At 42.2% G+C, this 24,683-nt stretch overlaps 1 protein-coding gene across 8 annotated transcripts in view; it reads left to right on the forward strand.

Moving 5' to 3' along the window:
- The window catches only part of LOC105679013 (latrophilin Cirl-like), a 452,907-nt gene that overhangs the window by 377,057 nt on the left and 51,167 nt on the right, over nucleotides 1-24,683 (forward strand). For 6 of the 8 annotated variants that reach the window (XM_067350074.1, XM_067350073.1, XM_067350072.1 and 3 more), the window contains exons 3-4: nucleotides 7,674-7,721; nucleotides 22,591-22,777. In XM_067350074.1, coding sequence (XP_067206175.1) covers nucleotides 7,674-7,721; nucleotides 22,591-22,777 — 235 coding nt within the window. Of the gene's footprint in view, nucleotides 1-7,673; nucleotides 7,722-22,587; nucleotides 22,778-24,683 lie in introns of all 8 variants that reach the window. The other 2 variants (XM_067350076.1, XM_012378780.2) reach the window with 2 other exon arrangements.

The following is a 24,683-nucleotide window of genomic DNA, read 5'->3' on the forward strand; positions in this document are numbered from 1 at the left end:
ATAATTTAATATTTCGCACTATGACATTAAAATGGATGTTTTAAGTAACTCCTTCTTTTTTTTTTTTTTTTATTACACGACAAGTAGCAATTATTAGTATATTTCTAATCGATACAGTTCGCGCGTATATTTTCTCTTGAATTAAATTACGAATAATTAATGAAATATTTTTATGTCCCGAGAAATGCTTCGCGTACTCGTATTAAAGTGCCAAAAGATCCGATCGTATCCCGAAGATTAAATCTTAATTAATGATGTATTTTCCTGCCTGAAGTTTGCTCAACTTCAAATTTCCCAGCTTGTTACCATTCGGTTCATGCGTAAACACGAATTTGAGCGAGAATAAAATTTGTCCGACGTTGTGCGCGACGTCGCGCCGGGGGGACGTAATCCCGAGGGGTTCGAGTCAGTAGTATCTCACTGGGAGTTCGCCGCCCGGTTCTCTTCAGGGTGCGCGCTCTCCACGGAATGGGTGTAACAGCGAGTGTAAGGGGGGGGGTGGGGGAGGAGGGTGGATAATATTTTAAAACGAGCGCGAGTCTGTTGCGGGCAGAGCTCTCTCGCCGCGGCGCGGCTCGCACAATGCTGAAGGGAGCGCGACGAAGAGAGCAGCAGCGGCGGCGGGAGGGGGTTGCGAGGGAAGGAAGGGGGTTGTACGTAAAGGGAGGGCGTGCCCGTTGTTATCTGGCTTGTTCCCCGGATGAAATATCGGCTAGCAGTTTCAGGCCTTCTTCTCCTCTCCCACCTCGATCTTCTTCTACGAGGTCTTCCTTCCTCGTACGCCTTCTTCCTCTTCTGCCCTCTCGCATTCTTCTGCAAGGTGAAAACTTTTTCCGTGTGCGCCATTGTCGGACTTTTGATTGCGTTGGGATTTGCGCTCTCTCTCTCTCTCTCTCCCGTTTTCTTTTTTTCTTATTTAAATTTGTCTTGTTCTCCGCAGCTTTTTCTTGCACGCCTTCTCGTGTTTTCCGCATACTCCTTCTAAACTCCGGCTGCTCCCGTGATTTTTATCTCGCCGACAACTCGTTTTCCTCGTTTATTTTCTCCCTTCTCTCCGCTTTTTCTATCCTCCCGAGCTGTCTTCTGATACTTGAGCCTAATCTTAATATCCTTATATTTTTATCAACGGTCTATTTCTTTATTTTCAGATTCTTTGTACACATTTCTCGAATCTGACGATATTTTGTCCTCTATCTCTTGTTTTCTTTCAATATTTCTACTTTAAAAACCTGTATTCTTATATTATTATGTTTCTGTTCGCACATTTTCCTTCGTGTTTACCTTTATATTTATTCTTCTCCTTGCGAAAATTTCTCTCTCTCTCTCTCTTCCGTAAATTCAGGACACCCTAACGTTCATCGTCCTCATCTACGTCGTTTTCATCGTATCATTATCATACACCGTCAGGGGGGCCATCGATCACACCAGTCATCGTTCCGGCAGCAACTTTCCTAAACGATCTGCCCGGAACGCCGAGAGAAAGAATAGGAAGGAGCGAGAGATTATCGAAAGATGCTGTCGCCTCCTTCCGCGAGGGCATTGCATATTAGAAGCGTATAGCGGCACTTTTTTAATCTTTTCCGAGGGATGTGAAAAAACACGGGGGAGGAACGAGCAAATAAAGTAAGAAGAATGGGAGAAATCTACAGGAGGAAAAAGTTTAGCAGCTTGGCCGTAAAAGCGTTTTCCATCCTCGGGTGGCAAAGAGTACATGCGGAGGTGGAGATGATCGACGCGCACTTCTCTTAACGAGTACGAGCCTGTCTCGCAATCGTCGTCGTCGTCGTCGTCGTCGTCGTCGTCGTCGTCGTCGTCGCATTTTGTCGCCGCCACCGACTTCTATATTATACACTGGATTGCCAGCGCGCTAACCCGTTTTTCGCGATGTAGACCGAGACACACGAGACCGGTCGCGTGAATACTAATGCGGGCTGTCGTTTATAACATAAGATACGACCGAGCAGAAGACGGCAGCAGGACGGACAATCACTTTTTAGGAATAAACAACTCATGTACAGAGCAGCCTGTGAAATTATTGCACTTTCTTTCGACGGCGGGATTCTTTGATGAAGTCGGAGCCAATCCTCTTCTCGGAAAGAGAATGTCAATATTAATATTCACCAACTAAGCTTAAATTAAAATTCTGTTAAAATGAAGTCCGTTTCGAATTAAATGATGAATATCTTATTAGTAATTTACGCGTTTAATATTTCACATTCGCGGGCCATAATTTATTATTAAATGGTGTACGATTTTAAATATATAACATTTCTACGTTCTTAATCAAAAATATCGTCGCAGATTAAATAAAGATTCTACCTTTGAAACGTTATTCTGTAACATTCTGTAGTACATTGACCGTTCTGTTGTTTTTTTTTTGTACTACACGCGACGATTGTCACTCAAGCATCGTTAGACCTTTGGCAATATATTCCTTCGATTGCCGATCGAGGGAGTCAGTCGCTTAGTGTGCGATTATGATGGAAAGACATTATCTGCCACGCTTTTTGCGAGTCGTGCGCGTTTCAATCGCATGCTCGACGCGCCTGATATTTGTCGCCGGTCGTGCGCAAAATCAAATAAAGCGATCTCGTTTCTGTCGAAGACATCGCGATCTTTCAGCGTGACGCGACGGAATTACCTGTGCAGTTGCAATGCGATCGATCTATCACGATAAATCGAAGTCGTACGTTTTTGTGTCCACCGGCACGAGATTCTTTAATGTGACCGCGGTGTGTCGCGGCTTGGCGATACGATATTCAGCCCCCGAAGCATTATCGATGTAATTAAATTTTATCTCAAGGTATGATGTATATTTTACAGCATTAAAGATTTCAAGTGATAATGTGTAGAAGGAATTTTTTAAAACGTACTCAAAACTCTGCTCATACTTTATTCACAATTTGTAATTCTACAATTTTAACGCAATGCGCTTCGAGAAAGGAGGAGCACATGCGCATATCGCTTTGTGAAAAACATTACAACGTCTGAGATACCTGAAGTTCTAATTGCACCAATATATCGTGCGGCGCACGGAAAGGCTTTTGCGAAGGTGCGACGTAACGCTTCTTCTATCTCTCGAATACGAGTCAGCGTGATGTTATCGTCCGGCGATAATCCTGACCGCGCGATGCAGCAATACGACATGTAGTCGCAAATATTCGTGCAGCATAGCGGAGACGCGATGGAGTTGCAGTCTGCCGGATTAAATTGTAATCGTCTGCTAATCTGTTCTCCGCGATCACGATCAATCGAATCTGCTGGTCGCTTATCAAAGGACAGGCTTCATTTCAATCTTGTTTGTCTACATCGCATGTTTCATCATGTGCATCGCTGCAATCCGAGTCTCCGTTTCTTCATTAATATACATTAATGCGTCGCGTACATCTTTATTCACATTTTATTGAAATATTACTGCTACTTAAATCACGCGCGGAAGAAAGATGAGTCAATGGTTTACAATCTCCTTAAGAATTATAATACACGAAAGATTCGGGCCATCAAAAATTATCACATCATTGTTATTAAAAATGTGATGTAATTACTTCCTTTTGACGTTTTTTTTTTTAGCACTGTTCACTCTATAATTTTACGTTAAAAAATATCAACTACATCAATCTAACTCTGTTAAAAGTAATTAAAAACCATGGGAATTTTCTCGCAGCTCCATATTTAACGAGAATGTTAAGTGCTCCATTTCCAGTTAATTGTCCAGTATATCTTTATTAAATGTCAAACGAAATTAGACAACCGCTTTCGTCGCGACGGCACCGACCGACTTTCCATAAGTCGATCGGCACACGGCGCGGCAAGAGTTCCGCACGATAAATTCTCGTCGAGGAAGGAAGCCAAATAACTTAAACGCGATCTCTCGTACGAGTGTAGTTCGGGTCGGACGAATCAGGATGAGGAGAGCGGAGCAAGGAGAGGCGAAGGGGGTGGAGATTCCGAAAAGTAATGTGAGAAATACGACGAGGGCCGAGACACGGGTCAAGAGGTGCAGCCGAAAACGTAGGCAAGAGACGGCGAGAGGGTGGAGGGGGGATGCGAAGGGACTGCGAAGATATTTGGAACGCTCAATTCGAGGTTCCGAGCGGAAAGCGAGATATCGGTGCTCGGCGAAATAACCGAAGAATCTTATGCTCATTTCGCGAGAGCCGCCCGAAGCCGCCGGCAATTCCGTATCGGACTCGAGATCGCATTGTCCCCCCCCGCCGTCCCCCCCCCCCCCCCCCTTCTCGTACTGTCGTCTCGGCCCTCCGCGCGCCTCTCGAGTGCAGCGTCTCTGACACTCGCACGGCACTAAATCCAGCACAATGGCGCGGGTGTAACGCTACGTAGCGTGTTCCGCGGGTCGATGCCGCTTCACCTTGCCCGCTCACTTCAGATACCTTACCTGCAGGAACTTGTACAGGCTGGTGCGGAGTTTGCGCCCATTCTCCAAACTTTTCAATGTATGTAGCGTTAACAAATAAATCAGGAGTTTGCTGTTAAGATGGAAAATATCGAGATAAAGTTTAACCCTAGTTGCTGCAAGCGGCGCACAAAAAGGGAAATAAATTATTGCTTGAATAGGCGGACATCGATAGATTGAGAAACGTTAGATGGATGATAAAATCTTGTTTCTTTTCAAATAAAGCATCGATGATATTATGAGAAACACGCGGATTAATAAATGCATATTTCGATGAGAACGTAAAGTTAAGTTAATCATCGCGTGTATATTTTAAAGGAAGAGAACATTGACTTTCTGAATCACTCTATAGAAATGTTCGTGCGAAGATATCTTTGCGACACAGACTCGCATTCAATATCGATGACATCTTTAGCGATGTCTATGAACCCATATAGGCTTCTAATCAAGTGAGATTTGTTCGACAGATAAGAACGTTACACGTAATACATGCGATATTAAGAATCGAAACTTGCAATTAATTATCTGTAATATAATAAACTTCTGTTTCTAAGATGTCACTTACGGACATTGAAAAACGTAATCACGATAAAAAATTCTTACATTCTCTTTTCAAAAATAATACTTTGAAAAATGTGCTTAAAATTACGATCCTGGAATTCCATTAATGATTTACATCTTTGAGGTCGCTCCCTTGCAACATTACTTTGTTGCATAACATTACTCTAATCTCCTTAAATGAATTCTTTATTTCAATGAAGCGAGTTTCGGCAAGAAAGAGATTAATAAATGCAAATGTCTCATATCGAATGCATCTTTCGTACTTTTGCTTAAATTTGGAGAGATTAATTAGGCCTTTGTTTGTAAAGTATTTTTAATAAAATGATCAGTATAATGCACATCGGGCTTTTTGTATGTAAATGTCCGTTGAATTTTTAGTTACGCTTTTAATGATGCTACTGTTGACTTCCAAATCAAATTTTAGTTGATGTTATCTAACTGAATCATGAAAGCGCAAACTTTCTCCAAAAATGGCGAAGCCTCTCAAGAATCACCAAGTAGTGCTCGGAAGCGATTTCTTGAAGACTCAATCAGGGATCTTTCGGTATAAACGAACACAGATGAAAATCGGATGATAGTCAAATCGAAATCACTTCTTCGAGCTGATTGCAATCTTACTCGATTTTCTAAAAATCTCTCAATTATGAGACTCTTTCTCTTCTTAATTCGAATAATAATTCTCGGAAAATTTAATATAATTAAATGTATATCATAATTTGGAAAATTATAGATTTTATTTCTGCAAAACAACTTACAATTTGAAAATTTCACAAGTTCCGTTACTTTCTTGCCATTCTTTGACTTGAAAAATTTATAAAACCTACATGTGTTTTTTTGCACTTACAACCGGAAGTTTCGTTATGAATAATTCGTAAGCAATAAATTCATCATCAGCTACATGAAAATGAAAATTCTCTCGTTTTGTAAGTTTTGCGAAGCGAAAAGCTTGACATAAAAGTGTCATGCATATGTCTCGGAATCGTCGCAGTTTTCTCCGAATTATGTTGGCAACAATTTTTTCCCACGTACTTGAATTGAATATTACTGTCTAAGAGAAGTGTCCAATGCGTCGATATACTTTTTCAAAGGCTGCAACTCCAGTCTGACCCATTTACTCACTCAAGAGCTAGAAACCACTTGGAGAACTCGCTCGCGATAAACGTCGATTCGCTCGGGAGGAATTTCCGATTCAAGAGAAATGCGCTCGATTCCGTGGATACGACCGCGGCTCCTAATTCCTTCGGGCAGAGAGCAGATAGAGGCGGATAGCTTGATACAGGAGGTGATTCCAATTCCGACGGTTAGCGCCTGCCCGGAGAATCGCTACCGAAGGTGTAGTCCTGAATGTTTAAGGGATCGCGCCGCAATGTAGCCCTTATTCGCGGCGCATTCCCACGGCGGCCATAACGGCCCTTCGCGAAAAGTTGCTCACTCGCTTACGACCGACGCAAACCGCCCGTCAAGATGTCCCAGAGATTTATCTGCCATTCGAAACTTGCGCTACCCACAAAGGAAATTTCGATTCGTCGCGGAAAGTGTCTTAATTGCAAACGAAACAGCGAACGAGTTTTACGAATAATTAATACAAGATTATATGAAACTTTCTTATATTCTTTATGCTGCGTAAGATACTTTTGTGAATAACGAAGTAAGATGTGAAAATTTTGCAATTAATCTCTTATAAGTTTTACGAATATTTATTAAGCTTATAAAAGAACCTATAAAGTTTAATCAAGCGTTGTTTATACTTAAAGTTATTAAATTTTTAATTTTCAAACTTCTTAAACTTTACGACTTATCGACCCTTTGCAGTTCATCTTTCTATTGCAAGGGAAACGGAAAGAAAAGTCCGTCGACTTCATCGATTTATCGATTTAACAATATATATTAAAGATTTCCCCTATTGACCTCATTAACGAACATTAATAAGAAGTCAAAGATGGCAATAGCGGGAAAGCGGCTTGGACGGAAGAACTTCAATTCTGTAATTAAATCTTTTGCTTGGACTCTTCGTTTTTTTTTTTTTCTTTCTTTCTTTCTCTCCCCGAGCTACTCTTTTACTTCTAAGACTTCTTGAAATAATGCAAAGCGCCTCTTTCAGACGCGGCACCCTCGTAACACGCCCTGAGATCTTAATCTTCTTCAAACTTACGGATCTGCCTGCGCGGTTTGTTGCCGCTTTAAGATTACACGAGAGAGCGACGAAATGGTGTCTTCTCGGTCGGATTATGGCACGCTTGTTCTCGGCTGCTCTCTCGGGGGATGGAATCGTCTTTACCCTCTCGCCGCGCGGGGGAGACGCGTATCCCGCATAGAAATTAAAGTGCGCGATAAAGCGGGCTCTAAATCGCAATTAATTAAATCGTTAGCCACCCGCGCTTCTTTTACGACCACGGTAACTGCTCGGAGATGTTCGGATGTTTCACGGCAGTTTGTAGAAATTAATAGAGAGAGACGAGGGAAGGAAGAGAAAGGACTTTATTTTATATCTTGGAAAAGGAAACCTTACTTTCCGAACGCAGCGTTTTCACAAGCGTTATAAACAAGCGTAAAAGTGGATCAACAGCTTTGTAAAAAGCGAGATTTCATAAATCGAAATGTATTGTTAGCGAATAAATCATATGCACAACTGTCGTGCATAATAACGTGTGGCTTTTACTAATCACAACTAACGTCTGTTTGCTTCTTTTGCTTTCAGGTAAGAAGGTGTCGCTGCCACTCTTCCAGCGAAAAAGCCCGAAGATAGGTAGGATCAATTTGACAGATTATAGCACTTCGGTATCGCGCGCTCGCTAGATTCTTCTAGGAACCGTCCACGAAGCGAACGGCCTCGAGCGTGTTTGACACGTTTGGGGTACCCGTGCTACCGTCCCGATGCGAGCAGACGAATTCGGCGTCCCTAGCCTAATTACAGGGCAGGGCTCCCCGAGAGAGCACCTGCGCCCCTTCTCCCGTTTCGTTTTCGTGCCTTCGCAACGGACACCCGTGAGTCCGATGTGGATATGTGAGAAACACGATCCAAACTTCCCCGGCGAAACGGTCCATCCGACGTTGTCCTTATGGCTCCGCAGCCCCGAGGCATCAAAATTATTTACGGTCCCTACTATGTTAACTACTGTAAAATGGGCCCGGATTGTAATAGCAGGGGTGCTTGGCGGTGTTGCACCGCCATGAATCAAAATTGTAGCGTAATTTAACACGCAAAAAATCATTTATTTTCCATTCATACATCCAAGCGCACAGGTATAGTGAAAAACTTAAATGCAACGTAAAGCTTAAAACTTTCATATTTTTACTGCAATTTTCGTGAAAACGAATGTATTATAATTTATTCGACAAAAAGAATTCAAGACCGTGTTAAAACTAATATGAAGAAACTATTAACAAAAGAATTGTGAGTCTAAAATATACATTTTTAATCTTTTAAATATTATTCTCTTCTCTAATGTCTCTCTAAAGACAAAAAAAAAAGTTTATACCAAGCAATTAGGACAATGAGAAATTTTTGGAATACGAAAAGAATTATTTATGTATTAAAGGCAAGCTTCTAAATATAGTCATCAGATAATCGATATGGACATGACATGACATTCTGATTTTCAATCTAAACTTTTAGCTTGTTGCTTCAAACTTTTTGCATGACACACGAAACGTTGCACACGCAATTTTTCAATGTATCGAAGGGACCTGCGATTACTTCGGCAACAATGGCCGTCATGATAAAACACGTAGTAGTATTGGGAACACCTGTAACGCAAGCTAAATACGGAAAATGGTAGTAAAATTACCTTCGAAGGTAAACCGTTGCAATGCAAATGTATGCGACGCGTGTATTTTTTTTTTATAACTAATGAATAAAGAAGAGAATGGTTATAAAGTATTTATTCTATAGATAAAATTATATTTTACTTTTTATTCCTAATATTTTATATACGCATTTTTATTTCAAATTAATCTTTTCGATGCAATTTATTTTCAATCGTTGATTTTTTATGTGTCTTTAGCTTTCCTTATTTTTATACTTCGCAGCGCCGTCGGATTCCTAATGCATTTTTATTCGCTCCTTTTTCACTTTTCATCGTGAACTACATGAAATAAGTATAGCAGGCAGTTTCGTGCTAGACAGTCTCCGGTCACATCGAATTTCTCGTAACGCTGCAGCGCTGAAGGCGAAGCGTCCGGAGGACGCGACGCGAGGGTGGGAGGCGGAACGGGGGCGGGAAAAATGCGCTCGTTCTTTAATTAACTCGCGTCGCGCGCCATCGAGCTGGCCGACTTTATGAGTTGGCGCCGTGAAAACACGTGCTACGTTTATTAGCGCGATGGTCTTTGACCCGTGTCTCGGTCGTGCGAGGCAGCACAATGGACATCGATCGTATAGGAAACTCAATACGGGAAGTTTAATATTGCCTTTGATATATTTTCATAGCGGGGGAGGGAAGGTGTTGAGGAGATTTCTCGTGAATATATGTAGGTGAAATGACCAGCTATTTAAATTGCAAAATGAGAGCGCTTGATGTACTTTCGGGGTCTCGTAATGTCGATGTACTTCGTGCAAGAAGAAATGTAATACATAATGACAAATGAATCGATTGAAATTATTGCAAGTGCGTGTAAAATTTATCGCATCTTCTAAATATTAACGGATGCCATTTGCAAGCAAATAGCGTTTGGAATATTATATACCTCAAATTTCAAAACTGTTACTATTTCAGGGGGTGAATTATCTCCCTGGAATTATTCGAAAACCGCCGTTCTCGCAATTATCATTCTCTTCTATTCTCGTCTTGTTCTCTTTCATTACAAGTTTATTTGCACCCGGAAAGGGACAAAACACATTAATAATGACAGATAACTAAACGTCGAACGGAACGAACAGAAATTTGCTACGGACTTGCGTAGTGAAAGAATTACGAGACGTTTCCGATTCATTGGAAGGTATCGAATCAACCCGACGCGTTGCTCATCCCGGAGATTGTCGCGCGCGCGCGCGCGCGCGCGCGAGAGAGAGAAAGAACGGACAGAGCGGCAGGGGATGCACACACGGGGCTGCAGTGTCGCGTTTCAATATTTACGGACTGAAATATTCACGGAATCACACCGGTGGCGGCGAATGCAAGGGGATGACTTGCCGGACGCGCGGGCGCGCGTCCATTCGGATGACACGTCGCGATGCGTCGCGCGGCCTGTTCGCACGAAAATTATATACATCAAGAGATGTCGGCGTCGTGAATATTTGATCGGCCGTTGCCGTTGCGCGCGCGCGCTCGCTCGCTCGTTCGCGCGGTCATCAATTATTCCGTCGCGATGCTTTTTCGTAGGCGGTAGCGCGCGATAACGCGTGTCCCCGCCGTGACAGATGTCCATTACCGCTGCGAGTACGGCGATTTCGAGTGACGATAATTGAGCCGCTCGCAATGAAGAATTGTTTTCTTCTGGCGCGGTCGTACGGCGAGAAACATTAATGGTCCTCGGTTGTTATTTTTCCCCGTGCAATGACGTTTCCTTGCGCGGAAATAGAATACGGTGCACGGTGAATTCAGTAACAACGGGAACTATTAATGATTCACTATACGAAATATCATGTTGCAACTTGGTGTATCTTTGTTTCGCCCGGGATAGTGGATTTTCGTCTGTTTCATCACGGAAGCACGCACACATCTCTGCGAGACACTTGTGGTGTGTGCTTATTATTAAAAATATACCAACGTAATAGGAGTGGTGTGGAAATAATTTCCTAAAATGAAGTTTCCGCGAAAGGTCTCATCTTCGTAAGAAGAATATAAGAAAAATGTAATTGTTATAAATTAGAAATTGCGAGCGCGCAAAAAGATACGTATTGTTGCAGGCTGAATGTAAGATATTATCATGCTGTTTCCGACAAAATACAATTTCTAGCGCGAAGATCGCGGCCTCTCGCCTTCTCGCGACTGCGTTAATTAGCGAACTTTATGAATGCGCCGGCGCATATTAATCCCGTCATTTCCATACGTCGCCGGCAGAGCTGATTCACGTCGGCGTCGCGTAACAGCATTATGAACGTATTCCATTATTTATAATGTAATCGGGGCCGCGCTTTTGTAGTCCGTCGCGTTACGTAATTAGCGCGGGAATTATCGGCGGCACGATGGCGACGACGGTGACCGACATTTTGGCGGAGTCAATTTTAGCCACGAGTGGAACTGTCGCAAACGAAATCACCATAAAAAAAATACACTCCGACGCGACAGCTAATTAGCTCTGAATTTCTCGCGCATCGAGCGAGTGTCGTATTTGTTTATTTTATATTTTTACTTTTTTTTTCGTCTCAATACGTCAATATGTTATAACGTCTTAAAAACAGTTCAAATCAGCTTTTACGTTTACTTTACTTGTGAAAGATGCACAATTCCAGGCGCGTAATAAAAAGCGTCGACTTCTTCTAAACAAAATGACTGTGAATTAAGTCCGTTTGCGTCAATTAAAGGGGGAAGCCGAAACAAATCAGATTTAGCAAGAACGATTGAACGCGATTAATTACAGCGTAATGTCTCTTTCGTTTGTGTGATACTGGCTCCGCCATCAATTCTACAACTATGATGCATTGATAAATTAAAATATTAGAATCAGCGGCGCGATCTATAGAAACCGAGCTTTGTGATTTATCGTACGAATCAACTTGTGCGTTATAAATCGTAATCAGGCTGCCTATTTGTCATAAATTACAATACAAACAATGCAATAAATAACAAACTGTATATATTAATTTATATATACGATGTATTAGAACTCTTGAATATATTGTAGAATTTATGCTGAATAATAACGCGAGTAATTTGAAACGTGCACGTATTAAAAGCAATATGTCGGTCGAAAAGAGAATAGATTAATTATTTCTATTATTGGATATCGGAATTTTTTCGTCAAACATACGTACATACGTGATATAAACATATACGGTCTATCGAGCACAATATCGGCCGACAAAAATGGACGATGCCGCCGGTGTAATTGAATCGCTAGAGAGAACCCGCGCACGCGGAATGAAAATATTATGAATAGGTCATGCGAGAAACGCGATCGCCGCTCTAAATAGGCCGCCCAAGCAATGGCTTGGATTACACGATGCTTATCCTAAGTGACGTCATCGCGATAAGATGCATCGAGAACGGTTTCTTATTTCCCCACTTCCTTCTCTCGGCAACAACCGGCGGATTTGTAAATATTATTATGTGGATTAAGCAGTTGCGCCGCTCTCGAATATCAAACCACTCGAGCGATTATCTTTTCAGCGTGTCAAATAAATGTAAATAACTTTTTTTTCGACGTTACACCATCTCGCTATTTCGAAAATTAGACGCATCTTACGTAGTACACTAGTCTGTAGGGGTGTTTCTTTTCGTGCGGGTGTAACCACTGCAAGCTCGTCACTCCGATGTTACAATGCAGTTACAAAAAATCGTTATTCCGACCCGGAGACGGAAAAAAAGTGGAGGATCACGGAAAAGCGCATCCGCAGCGTGGACGGATGTCGATATCGGTTTATCGGCGTCCGCGAGCATCGTCTGATCGATGACCCGCGCGATAAAGATGACGTTTCACAGGACATCGTTTCATTAGCTCGCACCTAATTTTTTTTTATTGCTACGAACTCTCTCTTTCTCTCTTTTCACCCCTTACTCTCTCATCGAACACTACAAATGTGAATAAAGTATTGAATTAATAAATTTTTGTTGAACGTTTGAAAAAACATGCCTTGAATTATAACAGAATAAATTCTCTGGGATGAATTAAAGTCAACTTTTCTTGAATGAAAAGTTGAATCACAGCATTGGTGTTATTTAATCCTTAAAAGTCGGAGAGTTTTAATCAAATAAAATTTGGAATATAATTTTATAAGAAAATGGTCTTCACTTAAATGTAGCGGGCACAGTTTATAGATGCATTTAACAGGTTTTATTTCAACATCAAATAAATATTTAATACTTAATATACTCAAAATTCGAAACTTTTAAACGTGCTTTTAATTAATTAATAAGAATAAAGATAAATGAGAGCACATGTCATGTTAAAAATCGCTTGAGAAACTTCTACAAATTTCTACATCTTCAAATTTATTACCATAATTATTTCACTTAATCACGTCTTGAATTAACTTTCTTAATTTTTAGTCAACTCTGCATTTAAAGGTGACAGAAGATTATACGAGTGTGCGTAACATATTATGCTAAAATTCGTCGCACGCGTAACCGCATTTGTACGTGGGAAAAATCGTGCCGGTGCAACCAGCCGGTGTAATCGGGTCCCTTTTGATCGCGATCCTGTAATGGAAGAGTATGAGAGCGAAACGCTATTTCGCATGCAAAACGCGGCGACGAAAAATAGTACGCGTGAGAAATGACTGTTGGCGAACGAGAGAGCACCGACATCCACGATGGCCATTGGATCGTTCTCTCGAATGGGCGATCGATTTCGCGAAATAAAGCGGGCACTTCGCAAGCGCGTTTAATGTATGAGCGTGTATAAATAATGGAATATGTTGATCTTTCATCAGCTACAAGATTATTAACCCTCGATTTAATATAAATACGAAGTTGCATAAAAGAGAGAAGTTAAAACTGAAAATTTTATTTTTCATCATTCCATAGATCATTCCATAGATTCCATTGGTTTTCTTCTATTTGGTAAGTTGAATTAGAATTACAGTGGAAAATTATCCAATCTGAGATAGAAGCAAAATATTTCTCGAACTTTTTATTTGACATTATTGTCATATTTTTCATTTTTTTCATAATTAAAAAAATATGAATTTTAAATCGATAAGAACGCATTTTTGCTATCGTTTTACACATCTTTTCTTACCAATGTTCTGCGCAATTGTACACAATGTAGATAATTCTTAAAAGAAAATTTGGAAGAAGAAAGAAAACACATATTGTTTCTCTTCTGCAACTTTTACTCTGCAGGTCGATGCCTGACTTTCTGGTTGCATTACATTTTATAGATAATGTTATTAGTAACAGCGGTCGGATCTCGAGCATTCCAGACTCCGATAAGACTCGTATAACTCACAACCTACATGAAATATGCAATATTCAAAACTCTACATCATGAGCGAAATTATTACCGACGCACAAAACATTGTTGTTGGAAAGCAATTGAATTGTTTCAATACTTAAAAATACTTATTATCAAAATTCAAACAATTTCTCAATTAATGAAACACGAATTTACTACTTCAATGAAGAGCGACGCATTAATTGAAAATATCGCAAATACAAAACGTATATTTGTATTTGGAAAAACACAAATATATACATGATAGAAAATTAAATTAATAATTTCGATAACTTTTTGACGCGATAAGAAGCATAGGTAAAAATTACGACGACGTTTGCGTCGAATCGCGTTTGGAATATCTTAACAATTACAATGTTTGAGGAAGGTAAAATGATCTCAGAGCAAAATAATTCTTTCACAATTTGCGTGCCATTGAATGGACACGATATCGAACAGTTTTTCGTGCATAGCGAGCGATATTAGCAGAGGATGTGGTACTTTATCCCCCTTTTACCTTCCTTTCACATCGATCGGAAGTAACATTATGGAGACGCAAGTTCGCTCGGCCTTCCGCTCGGCCATGCATCTTTGGCTGCAACGGCTGCTGCACTTCGTGAGGCGCTCCCGGGACGCATAAATCAAAGTCCTCCGTGGAGACTTGCCTCGGTTACGCGCCCAACCCTCTTTTCTCCCTCCTTCCCCCCCCCCCTCTCCCTCCTCCGCATACACTGCCCGTTTCCACTCGTTCCAGGCCGGGCCCAGACGGGCAGGATTTCTAATTCAAGCTAATCCTTTTTCGCCGCTCTAATTACATTATCAATTCACGAAGGAACGGACAGACGCGACGCGGCGCGATGCTCGCGTGTGCGTTTACAAGCTTCACGGGTGCATACAGCGGGTGCATTTACATGCGCCGTGCCTGTTGCACGTTCCCGATCGCGACGGGCCCCCTGCTTCCGCGGCCCCTACCAGCGCTCGCCCAGGCTGATTTACGACGGCCGAATAAATTATAAGAAGCGGATAGAAGAGAGCATTAGCCCCCGCACCGGGCGTCAGGTGTTATCCGCCGCAGTTTGCGCAGTCGGAGGAAAAGGAGTGGGGGGGGGGGGGGTCGCGAGGAGGGACGCGCGCGGGATCGGAGGGGAACGGAGGAAACTTTTCGGTTATTGTTGCGCGCTCCCCCCCCCTCTTCCCCCCCGAACGCAATTGCATCCCTCGTCAAATTGAATCGTAACTCGATGGGAGGCGATACGTCTCGCGTGTCGCGCGTCAATTAACTCCGCCCACGATTACAAGCTCCAGGCCGCCGGCAATTTTCGACGGAATCGATATTACTCGACTGACGGAATGTCGGAACGGGGGTTGGGGGGGGGGGGGTACTTTCCTCGGACGCGGCGCGACGCGACACGACATCGCGTCATTCGACATCGGCGGGTCGGACATCCCCGCGGAATTTTCGACGCCACGGTGTTTTCCTACAAACCGAAAGGAAGTCGCGACAGTTTATTCAAAGGACGTGCGCGATTCTCCGCTTTCTTCATTTTTACATGTACGTCTTCGGAAAACTGAAAATGTGTCGCAGCATATATAGATATAGATACATGTTTTAATTTGATGTGAATGGTTTAAGTTATTTTTTGGAAACAAAGTTTTTTAGATAGCCGGAATCTAGCTTTTGAAATAACTACGTATTGATTTTTATACTAGATTTATTTGAATCCGAAAACTTCTTTTATTTATAATTTTATGTAATGGAAAATTGGAAGAATATATAACATACAAGATACTTAATATATATATATATATATATATATATATATCAACGTGTGTCTATTCTAGTTTGTCAAATGTTTTCTGTATTACACAACACACAAGATTGTAGAGTTCTATTTTGAATTCTGTCGCGAATTATAGATCGTTTAAAGTGGGCTTTTAGCAAGTGTAGTCTTCCGGGCCGGGAAGATAGTGTTTTGTCTCGAGCGATGTAAACAAAATGATCAACTATTGACAAACAGCCTTGCGCGGATGAATTCGAACAGATTGTGTGCGCCGGGCGGAGGATTAATAGAAATTTAATCTGAATTTCAATCAGCCATCTTGATATAATTAAATGTCGAAGTAAAATCCTACAAAGATAAAGTTTATCACGCTTGAAATCACGCGAAGGATAAATTGTATCTCTAGAAACGTGTCTGTACATAGTACGTATATATTTCTTACCTCACATTCTCCGCAAAACAGCTTATTCAAAGTATTCGCCGAGGGAAATATCGATTTCGCCAGAAAATCTGAGAGAGCGCGAGAGAGAGAGAGAGAGAGAGAGCGCGCGCGAGATATTTGATACACCTTGTACAAATCAAATCTTGCCGAACCGACATTCAATTTAGATGCGCGCACCGATCGGGGCTCAGCATTCGCCGCGGTCGACCTTTCGGATCCGCTGAAACCGTTTCTCGAGTTATCCTCAAGTGGGTGGACGCGAAAAAGGTGACGGAAAGGGAAAAGAGAGAGAGAGAGAGAGACGAGGAGAATGGAATATAACGTTCCCGTACAACAATATCCTCGCAGTGTTTCAACCGGGGCATCATCCACGGCGAGTATATATACACACGCCGCGCGCGCAGTAAGGCAATATAAAGGTTTCGAGGTCTGAGACCGCATCGCGAGCTGACGACATCCCGCTGTTAGGTCGGCCCTTTCAAGTCGACCGCCGCGGCAGCAGGAGGTACGGCCGCGGCGGACCTCCGATATATTATTACTCGAAGTCATTAATGGTAAACTGCAATTCCCCTCTCTTTTCCTCCGCGAGCCGGGAGAATGCCCGTCGCGACGTGGCGCGGCGCGGCGCGGCGCGGCGCGACGGCACGACGACCGCGCGTTCTGACGCCTGGAATTCGTCGGAGAGATGTCGGTGTCGCAACGTTGCGCGATGTTCAAAAAGTTAACATTGCGAAATTGAAGGTTTTTTTTTTTTTTTTTTGAGAATTGAAGAGAATATTGTGAGCTCTCGCCGACTCGATGATTAGAGAGGACTTGCTCAAGCTTATCTCTTTATCGTTCGAATGCTGTCGAAAACTAAAATCCTTTTAATAAATATTACATATTTGTTTCTTTAGTTTTTATTTTTTATATTTTTTTCGCACACAATTAATTACGTCCCAGATTTCGGGTACAAACACTCTTGCGAACGTTGATGAGAAAGTTAATAAGCTACTGACGAACAATAACACTATATTTCACATATTCGCGTTCATGCAGTGCTTATGAAGAAATATATTATGGCTTTATCATTTCTCCGAGCCAGACTGCTGTTTAAAAAAGACGTTCACAGGACGGAGCCAGTAGAGTACGAAGGAATAATGATATTGAAAATATAATGCATTTTTGATTAGGAAGGGGAGCATTAATAATGTAAGGTGGTTCTAAAGCGGAGGAAGCGCGCCCGGTGATATATAAGAAAAATTCATTTCTGCCGAAGCCAGCCGTTGTTCTCGTCGGGAAGTCGAGTAAGTAATTTCAATGGAAATTTCACGGCGTTATACTTAGCTCCTAAGAGGATAGATGACTGGAAACCGCGCAAGGATTCCGCAAGATCTCGGGGGTGGAAACCCGTTGAAGCGAGCCCCGAGGACGCGGTACTTCATAGAATTAATTCTCCATTTGCAAAATTAACGTTTTTCTTAGAAACAGGCGTGCTAATGTGATTTCAGCGAATTTGACAATTTTAGCTTCTAAGTAATTTGTTGCGTTTTTAATAAGCATCTAACACGCGACAATGTGATCAGAATGCACCTGATTGTGAGAAAAATAAACAAAAAAAAAAACAATACTCTGTAGTTTTTGTATTATCTTTACAGCAACGGCAGCATCCTGCTGAAACGAAATGAAATATTTGCAGAAACAGATTTCATTAGAAATTTAACACTCATAATGTTTGTGCCTACGAGCGTGCACAGCTCGTAACCGAATCAAACACGCGGTTCGAAGCTAATACATATCGCACAATAATAATTAATTAAAATGTACAACGAGATACTTGTGATATAAACGACGCCACTTGAACGATATATTGGTCAAACAACATGTAAAATTGAATCGTACGCGTCCTAACCGCGACCACATGACGATTGCGCGTCCATTGCAGTTGCATCGGTAACGAATGCATCGCCAGGATGCGGCTAAAAGGACGCATAATAATTTCATTGTCCAGCGCTCGAGTTTGCAACAACTTTTTCCGAGTCAAATACTGAGGGCGAGAGAGATGGCTGTGCACTCGCTCGATTTCACGCCGCGGCGACGCGTTTTACAACCCGCGAACAATCCGCGTGCAGTAAGTCCGGCCGCGGTAACGACCGCATGACGCATAACGCGTCAGCCGCAGCTGCGGCGAGTGCAGCGGCGGGCAAACGCAAAGCTCGAAAAAGGCACTTCGACGATAATGCGGGGTCGTGCAATAATTTTCTCGTTCAACAGCCGCGCGGCGAGCTCGGATGTGTTTGTTTCGGTCGGGCTCTAATTTTCATGACGAGCGTTGGAACGAATTTACGCCGAGCTGCGCGCGCGTACCTCGTCGCGCTCGCCGCGTTCTTTCGCGCACAGCCGCGAGACTCTCCGTCCCGATTCGAGGAAACTTTGTAGAGACTGTTAACAATGCTAAATACACTTCGTATTAAATCGCGACCGGAAAACATTCCAGACTTTTTGCAACAGAATATCGCGAACCGTTTCATCGTTAGATCCCTAATTTCGACAATCGGCCACATTAACGTCCGAGGAGACAAATACGTGTAAGAAGTGTCTCGAGAAAATCGTCGCAATAAACGCGTCAGTTCGGCCTTTCAATTTCACTCGAGTTTTTTAATATAAATTCTAACGCACAGACCAATCGATATCTAATCTTTTAACCGTAAAGACACTGTGTGTCCCAGGCATTCCTGCGACAAAAGACCACTTGACCAATTAATACGCCGGTAGTCCGGGCGAAATTGCGAACTTCTCGATCACGCTCGAAGGACTTCGACGAGCAGCTCGAGAGCCGTACCGGCGGCGATCGAGTGTTCCAGCGGGGCGGAGGGGGGGGGAGGGGAGAGGGGCGAAGCGATAAAGCTTGAAAGGACTCTCGGGAGAGTTCCGGGGCGGCCGCGCGTCCGAAGATTTACACGGACGCGTCGAGCTTGAAAGAGAGAGAGAGAGAGAGAGAGAGAGTGTGCGACAATCCTCTCACTTTTTGGTGCTTCGAACTTGACGAAGAGCGCCAACCCCGCGGTCCGAGTTGCTGCAACGTGAAACACTCGAAACACAGATATCTACATACACGTACGCAGCGCGGCCGCCTCGGAACTCACCGCTCCCGAGGGAGACGGACGTCTTCTCGGTATCCGAGCGACGACCGCACACGCCGGGGTCGGGGGCGCGTTTAAAGGGAGCCCAAGACGAACTCTCCTCGGCGAACCCCGAAGAGATCTCACCTCTGTCCCGGGATGCCGCCAAGCCGGCCAACTTTGAACGACTCTTCGCCGCTGCGAATGCGTCTCGAGGAAGCGACGTAAGCCTGAAATACGCCGCGAACTATCCGGACATTTTGCAACGTTTCGCGCGGCGCCTCGCGTCGGCAGCGCCACGATGCTTCGAGGAGGTACACTTGTATTTTTTAAAAAGCAATTTTTAAAAAGCTCCATGTTTCCGTGGCACCGTAAACAAATTTCTAACAGATAATTTGATAATGTATAACGGACGTGTGTTTTGTACTTGAGCTAATTTGATGAATTTTTTACGACGACGTGTTTTCCGTATAAATGATATTTGTATGTGTGTGATGTCTGTCTTCTTGATAAAAATTTAATGAGCGTTTTCACAAGCGAGTAACGTGAAATATTAAAAAATCGTCGGTAATTATTTGGGGAACATAATTGAAAGAATTCTTAATTTCTCATTTAAATGGGAGAGAAATTAAATCAATTGAATTAATTTAAATTCAAGCTCTAAGATGTGAAATATTGAAAATCGAACATTCAAACGTTATTATAAATTTCTTCTAAAAAATGAACTCTAATGTCATTTTTTATGCGCGCTGAATTGCAACGACTGAATAAACTGTTTTGCAAATGATGCGAACGCATTTAGCAGACACGCACGCCGGCAAGGCATGCGAGTCGCTTAGGCGAATCAATGCGTTTGTAGCAGTAGCGTTTTGATCGAAACACACGTCGCGCTCGGTGCTCACTTCTACCACATCCCCGATTAATCGAGCATGTCGATGACGCCGTATATCGATTACCTGCCGCTTACGGTGTTATCGAAACGCGCTTAATTAACGGAGAACAAACTGCAGCGAGAATAACGGCGCGAGTGGAGCGTTAATCGCGATGCGAGAAGCAAAAAAAGAGACAGCTGAGAAATTGCCTTCGTGTTATAAATCTTTTTCTTGCTTGCTCCTTCTCTCTTAGCTCTCCTGCCATTTTTATCAAGGATATGTTGGCCTTGCAACGATACTTTATCCTACTTTCGAAAAGCATTCCGCGTCGTCCAGGTGGAAAAAAAAAAGAATTTAAATCAAGCACGAGTTACGCACTTTTTGGCCTTTGGCTTTCTCTCGCGGTAATTTATGTGGCTACACGTGCACGCGAATACGTAATATTGATTTCAGTTTCTTTATATCAACCTCTTATTGACTGACTGAAACATTTCCCCGCGTATTCCCCATTTCACTGCGAATAAAACGCAGAACACGGAATCAGCTACGAAAGCAGCCGGTCGAAATAATACTTGGGACTTCTGCTCGACTTCTCGAACTAAAGTGGGATCGATGCGAGCGGAATTGAGGTTCTTGTTTTGCCCTTTACTCCGAGACGAATTCTCGCGGCATCGACGGAAATTTAGGGGTAACCATGCTCGACAACGCGGAACGGCGCGTAACCACCGCAAAACATGGCGCCATTCGGAGCCGGTATCGGCCGACGTAGCGAGCGAATGGGACGTTAAATCGAGTCGCTCCTCTCATGTGCCCTCCACGTAATCCCACCGCAACCTTGACCTCCGCCATCGTTTCCACGCACACAGTAATTTACCGCGAAACACGCGCGTCGTTACTCAGCCGTCGCTTTGTTCTCGGATTTTCTGCAAGTCGACACCTGTCCGAGAGCGATTTTTTTTGCTTCAGGATCCTTTACGTAATGATCGATAATGACGGCTGAACATGCCGAACAGCTAATGACTTTGGAAAAGGAATGCGTGTGTTATTTATGCCCGTGCTTAAATTTATTCCCGTATCGCATTAAACTTACCATATTGTTAAATGTAAAACCGAACGCGCAGCCGATATTTATGCATTATTACTTCAGCTGTTATTAAAAGAGCCATAATATAAGTTCGAAATCAGTTCACATCAAATGTACATATATTAAGATAAAAAAAAAAACTGAAATCTAGATTAATGCACGTTTTACGCGGCATTTCCATCCATAACGGAACAGTAAGCCGGAGATGGGCTGATGGGGAGATCGTAAAACTAGGTCCGAGCTTATTTAGGGGGAGGTATGATGGCTATCATAATATGATGCCAAGGAAACGAAGGATGAGGGAGGACGGAGGGAGAAGAAAATGGCGAGAGGGACAAGGGAGCAGTCTGTGCGAGCTACAGGCAGGGAGAAGTGGTGTAATAACTCTGTCCGTGAAAGCCTCGTCGTGAGTTCATTAGTTCCGTACCGACGCGCCACAATGTCGGTTTAGTCCGCGGTTAAGACTTTCTGCGGAAATGCTGCGGCGCCGGTAAATTTAGCGAATTTACCCGCGGATTCCCCGTGTCGAAGCGTTTACGTCGTCCTGGAATATTGTATTGTGCATCATGTTAAATGTTTTCGCAAACTGAATATATATATATCATTTAGAAAGAAAAGATTAACGTTCTTATTCTGCAATTTTTTTATTATATTAAAATGGTGTTACGAAAGTAAGCTTATATTTTGTTTGAATTTTCAGTTTGCGTGAGAGACAAAATTCTGTCGTGCGTTTAGAACATAATCTTCCGATTAGATTAAACAAAAATATTTAAAAATGGATTTTAGAAATGTAAAACTCCGACACGTCAAATGATATTTTCATAATATTTCAAGTACGAATCTAGACAGTAAATTTTCTCGCACAAGGAATGAAATATACTTGACACTTTTTTTATTATAAAAAATATTAAACTTTGAATATGAATTTTTTTTTTCAAATAGCTATTTTTCGAAATAGGATCTGTACAGACGAAAATATTAATCGTAAAAACGCGGCCGCGCGAATAGATTAAACAACAGCGTAATCCCATCAGTAACAACACAGCCATCCTTCAGGATCGCACATGCGGAGGCTTTCCGGAAGCGGAAACCGATGCGGATCCGCGGCTGCGACAGACGTCATGTGTACGGGAAGTTCGGCCGCGCGCGTATAATCTCTATATTCGATCCGCTGCGAGTCGCAGCTGCGCGGCAGCGTGCAGTTGCGCGAAGCGTTTACCGCAAATTCCAACGGCGACTTCGATCAAAGGATGCTAAAACGAAACTGGAAAAAAAACCATGTCGTGTTTTCTGTTACAGAGAGGTACGACACCGCATACGCTTGCGAGGGCAAGACGCTGGAGATCGAGTGCGGTGAGGGAAAGCTGATCCATCTGATACGGGCGAACTACGGCAGGTTCTCCATTACGATATGCAACGAGCACGGGAACACCGAATGGAGCGTCAACTGCATGTCACCCAAATCGTTCCGCGTGCTGAACAGCGAGTAAGTACCGCACGCGCCGCGTATCTGTACATATATTTGCCGTAACCGACTTCATTCGATTTGCCCTGAAACACGTCCCTTTGATCCATCCCGCTGGGAAATGCCGCGAACAGAGCTGATTTGAGATAATTACGCGAATGATAAATTCGTATTTCATTGAAATGCGGAGAAATTGTGGAAGAAAAGGGCACAGCGCTAAATACTTGGTGTTTATATTAAAAAAACAGTGTACAAGCAATCTTGTTTCATCGTGCATAAAATTAATTACCTTATTGGAAAGGAATGTTAGTTTTTGTCAGGACGGGTTGTTTAAACTTATTGTTTTTTAATTAAGAATTAATTTTTATACCTATTTAGAAATTTTAATGATTGGTAGCACGTTTTATTGCGACGATTGAAAAAATTATTAAAGCATAGAAGAAGGAATCGTCTATTCATCGTGTAAAATCCATAATAGAAGAATTATTGAAGGTAATTATAGAAAGACTTTATTGGAATAATTAATTTTTTCATAAGCAAATGTAATTTTTAACAAGGTGAATGTTTGACGAAGTGGAAGCGGATCTTTTACAACTGCAAAAATTAGTGGAGGAGATAATTATTATATATTCGTGAAACGAGTACATCGACAATTAGCCTTAATTATCTTTTAATGAAGCGTGGAACTGTAAGGAAGAATATCTGAAGAAAAACTTGACATACATTTTTAAGTCCTTGTCATTTTAAAGAAATTATATCTTTTAGGGTGAAATATTTTATCGATTTTACTTATATAAAATATTATACATTGGTTGCTGTGTCCAAATAGTACTTTTTTATAATAATATAAAATATGTACCTATATATTTTCAATACTGTTAGGATCGATGTATTTGCAGTATTTGAAACAATATTCAGCTCTGCTCGCGAGACGCTGATCTTTTGCAAGTGTTTAAAAAAAGTTTAGAGGACAATGAACAAATACAACATTAAAAAAAAAATGCGATCGATGGTAGATCAAACTTGTCATTCCGCCGGTTATCGCGAATGGTTTTATTGAAAATTCCACCAAGTTTCCGCGTGAGACCTGCAAGATCTCATGTCACTAACGAGAAACGCTTTCTGAATACCGCACGTGTACCGATGACAGTTCTGCGATATGACTTCGGACTGAAATCTATCGTCTCGATTCCATTCGAAATCTATCTATTCGATTCAGGTTTGCATTATTCCGCAACTATTCCGGGTGAATAGATACGCGATCGAATATTCAATGCGCGTAAACTGAATGAAGCACCTACAGTTTTGTTATGAAGGTATGTTGATTGATCGATTCATGAATTATGAAATTATTCGCCGGCGAAATAGTTGAGTAATTTTTTCAATGCGATAAATTAGAGATGTTATTACGTCTAATACGGACAAGACTGATCTACGTACCGTCCGCTGATTCATTCGTTCTTTGTTCTCAGAACGTTATCCTTGCGAAAGGATCTAATGAGCGTTATTCCTTTTTATCCCTTCCCTCACTGTCTTTTTCTTCTTTAAATCAACAAAATGGAGCACAAATTAAGAATAGAGCAAGGGAATAGGAAAAAAAAAAAAGAATCGGCGAGAGAAACGAGAGCGGACCGCTTCACATGGTCGAGCGAACTGGCCAATTGCTGGACCATTGAAGAGCGCGTCTCGCGACGGATCTGCTAGGAAGAGTCGCAGTATCAGCGATGACTTCGCTATCACGGTCCTCGCGAGAATCCGCTTCGTGTCCCTCGCTGCCGCGAAAAAAAAAACACATGCACATTCAGTTTCACGATGTCGATCGCTTAACTTTTGCTTTGGTAGAAATAAATTTACTGAAATGGTAATTTTGTAATTATGTTAAATTGATGAAAAGTAAAAAAAAAAATAAAAGGTAGGACACGGTTTT

This window comes from Linepithema humile, chromosome 2 (genome assembly GCF_040581485.1).
Source record: "Linepithema humile isolate Giens D197 chromosome 2, Lhum_UNIL_v1.0, whole genome shotgun sequence".
In the NCBI taxonomy this organism is placed as follows: domain Eukaryota; kingdom Metazoa; phylum Arthropoda; class Insecta; order Hymenoptera; family Formicidae; genus Linepithema; species Linepithema humile.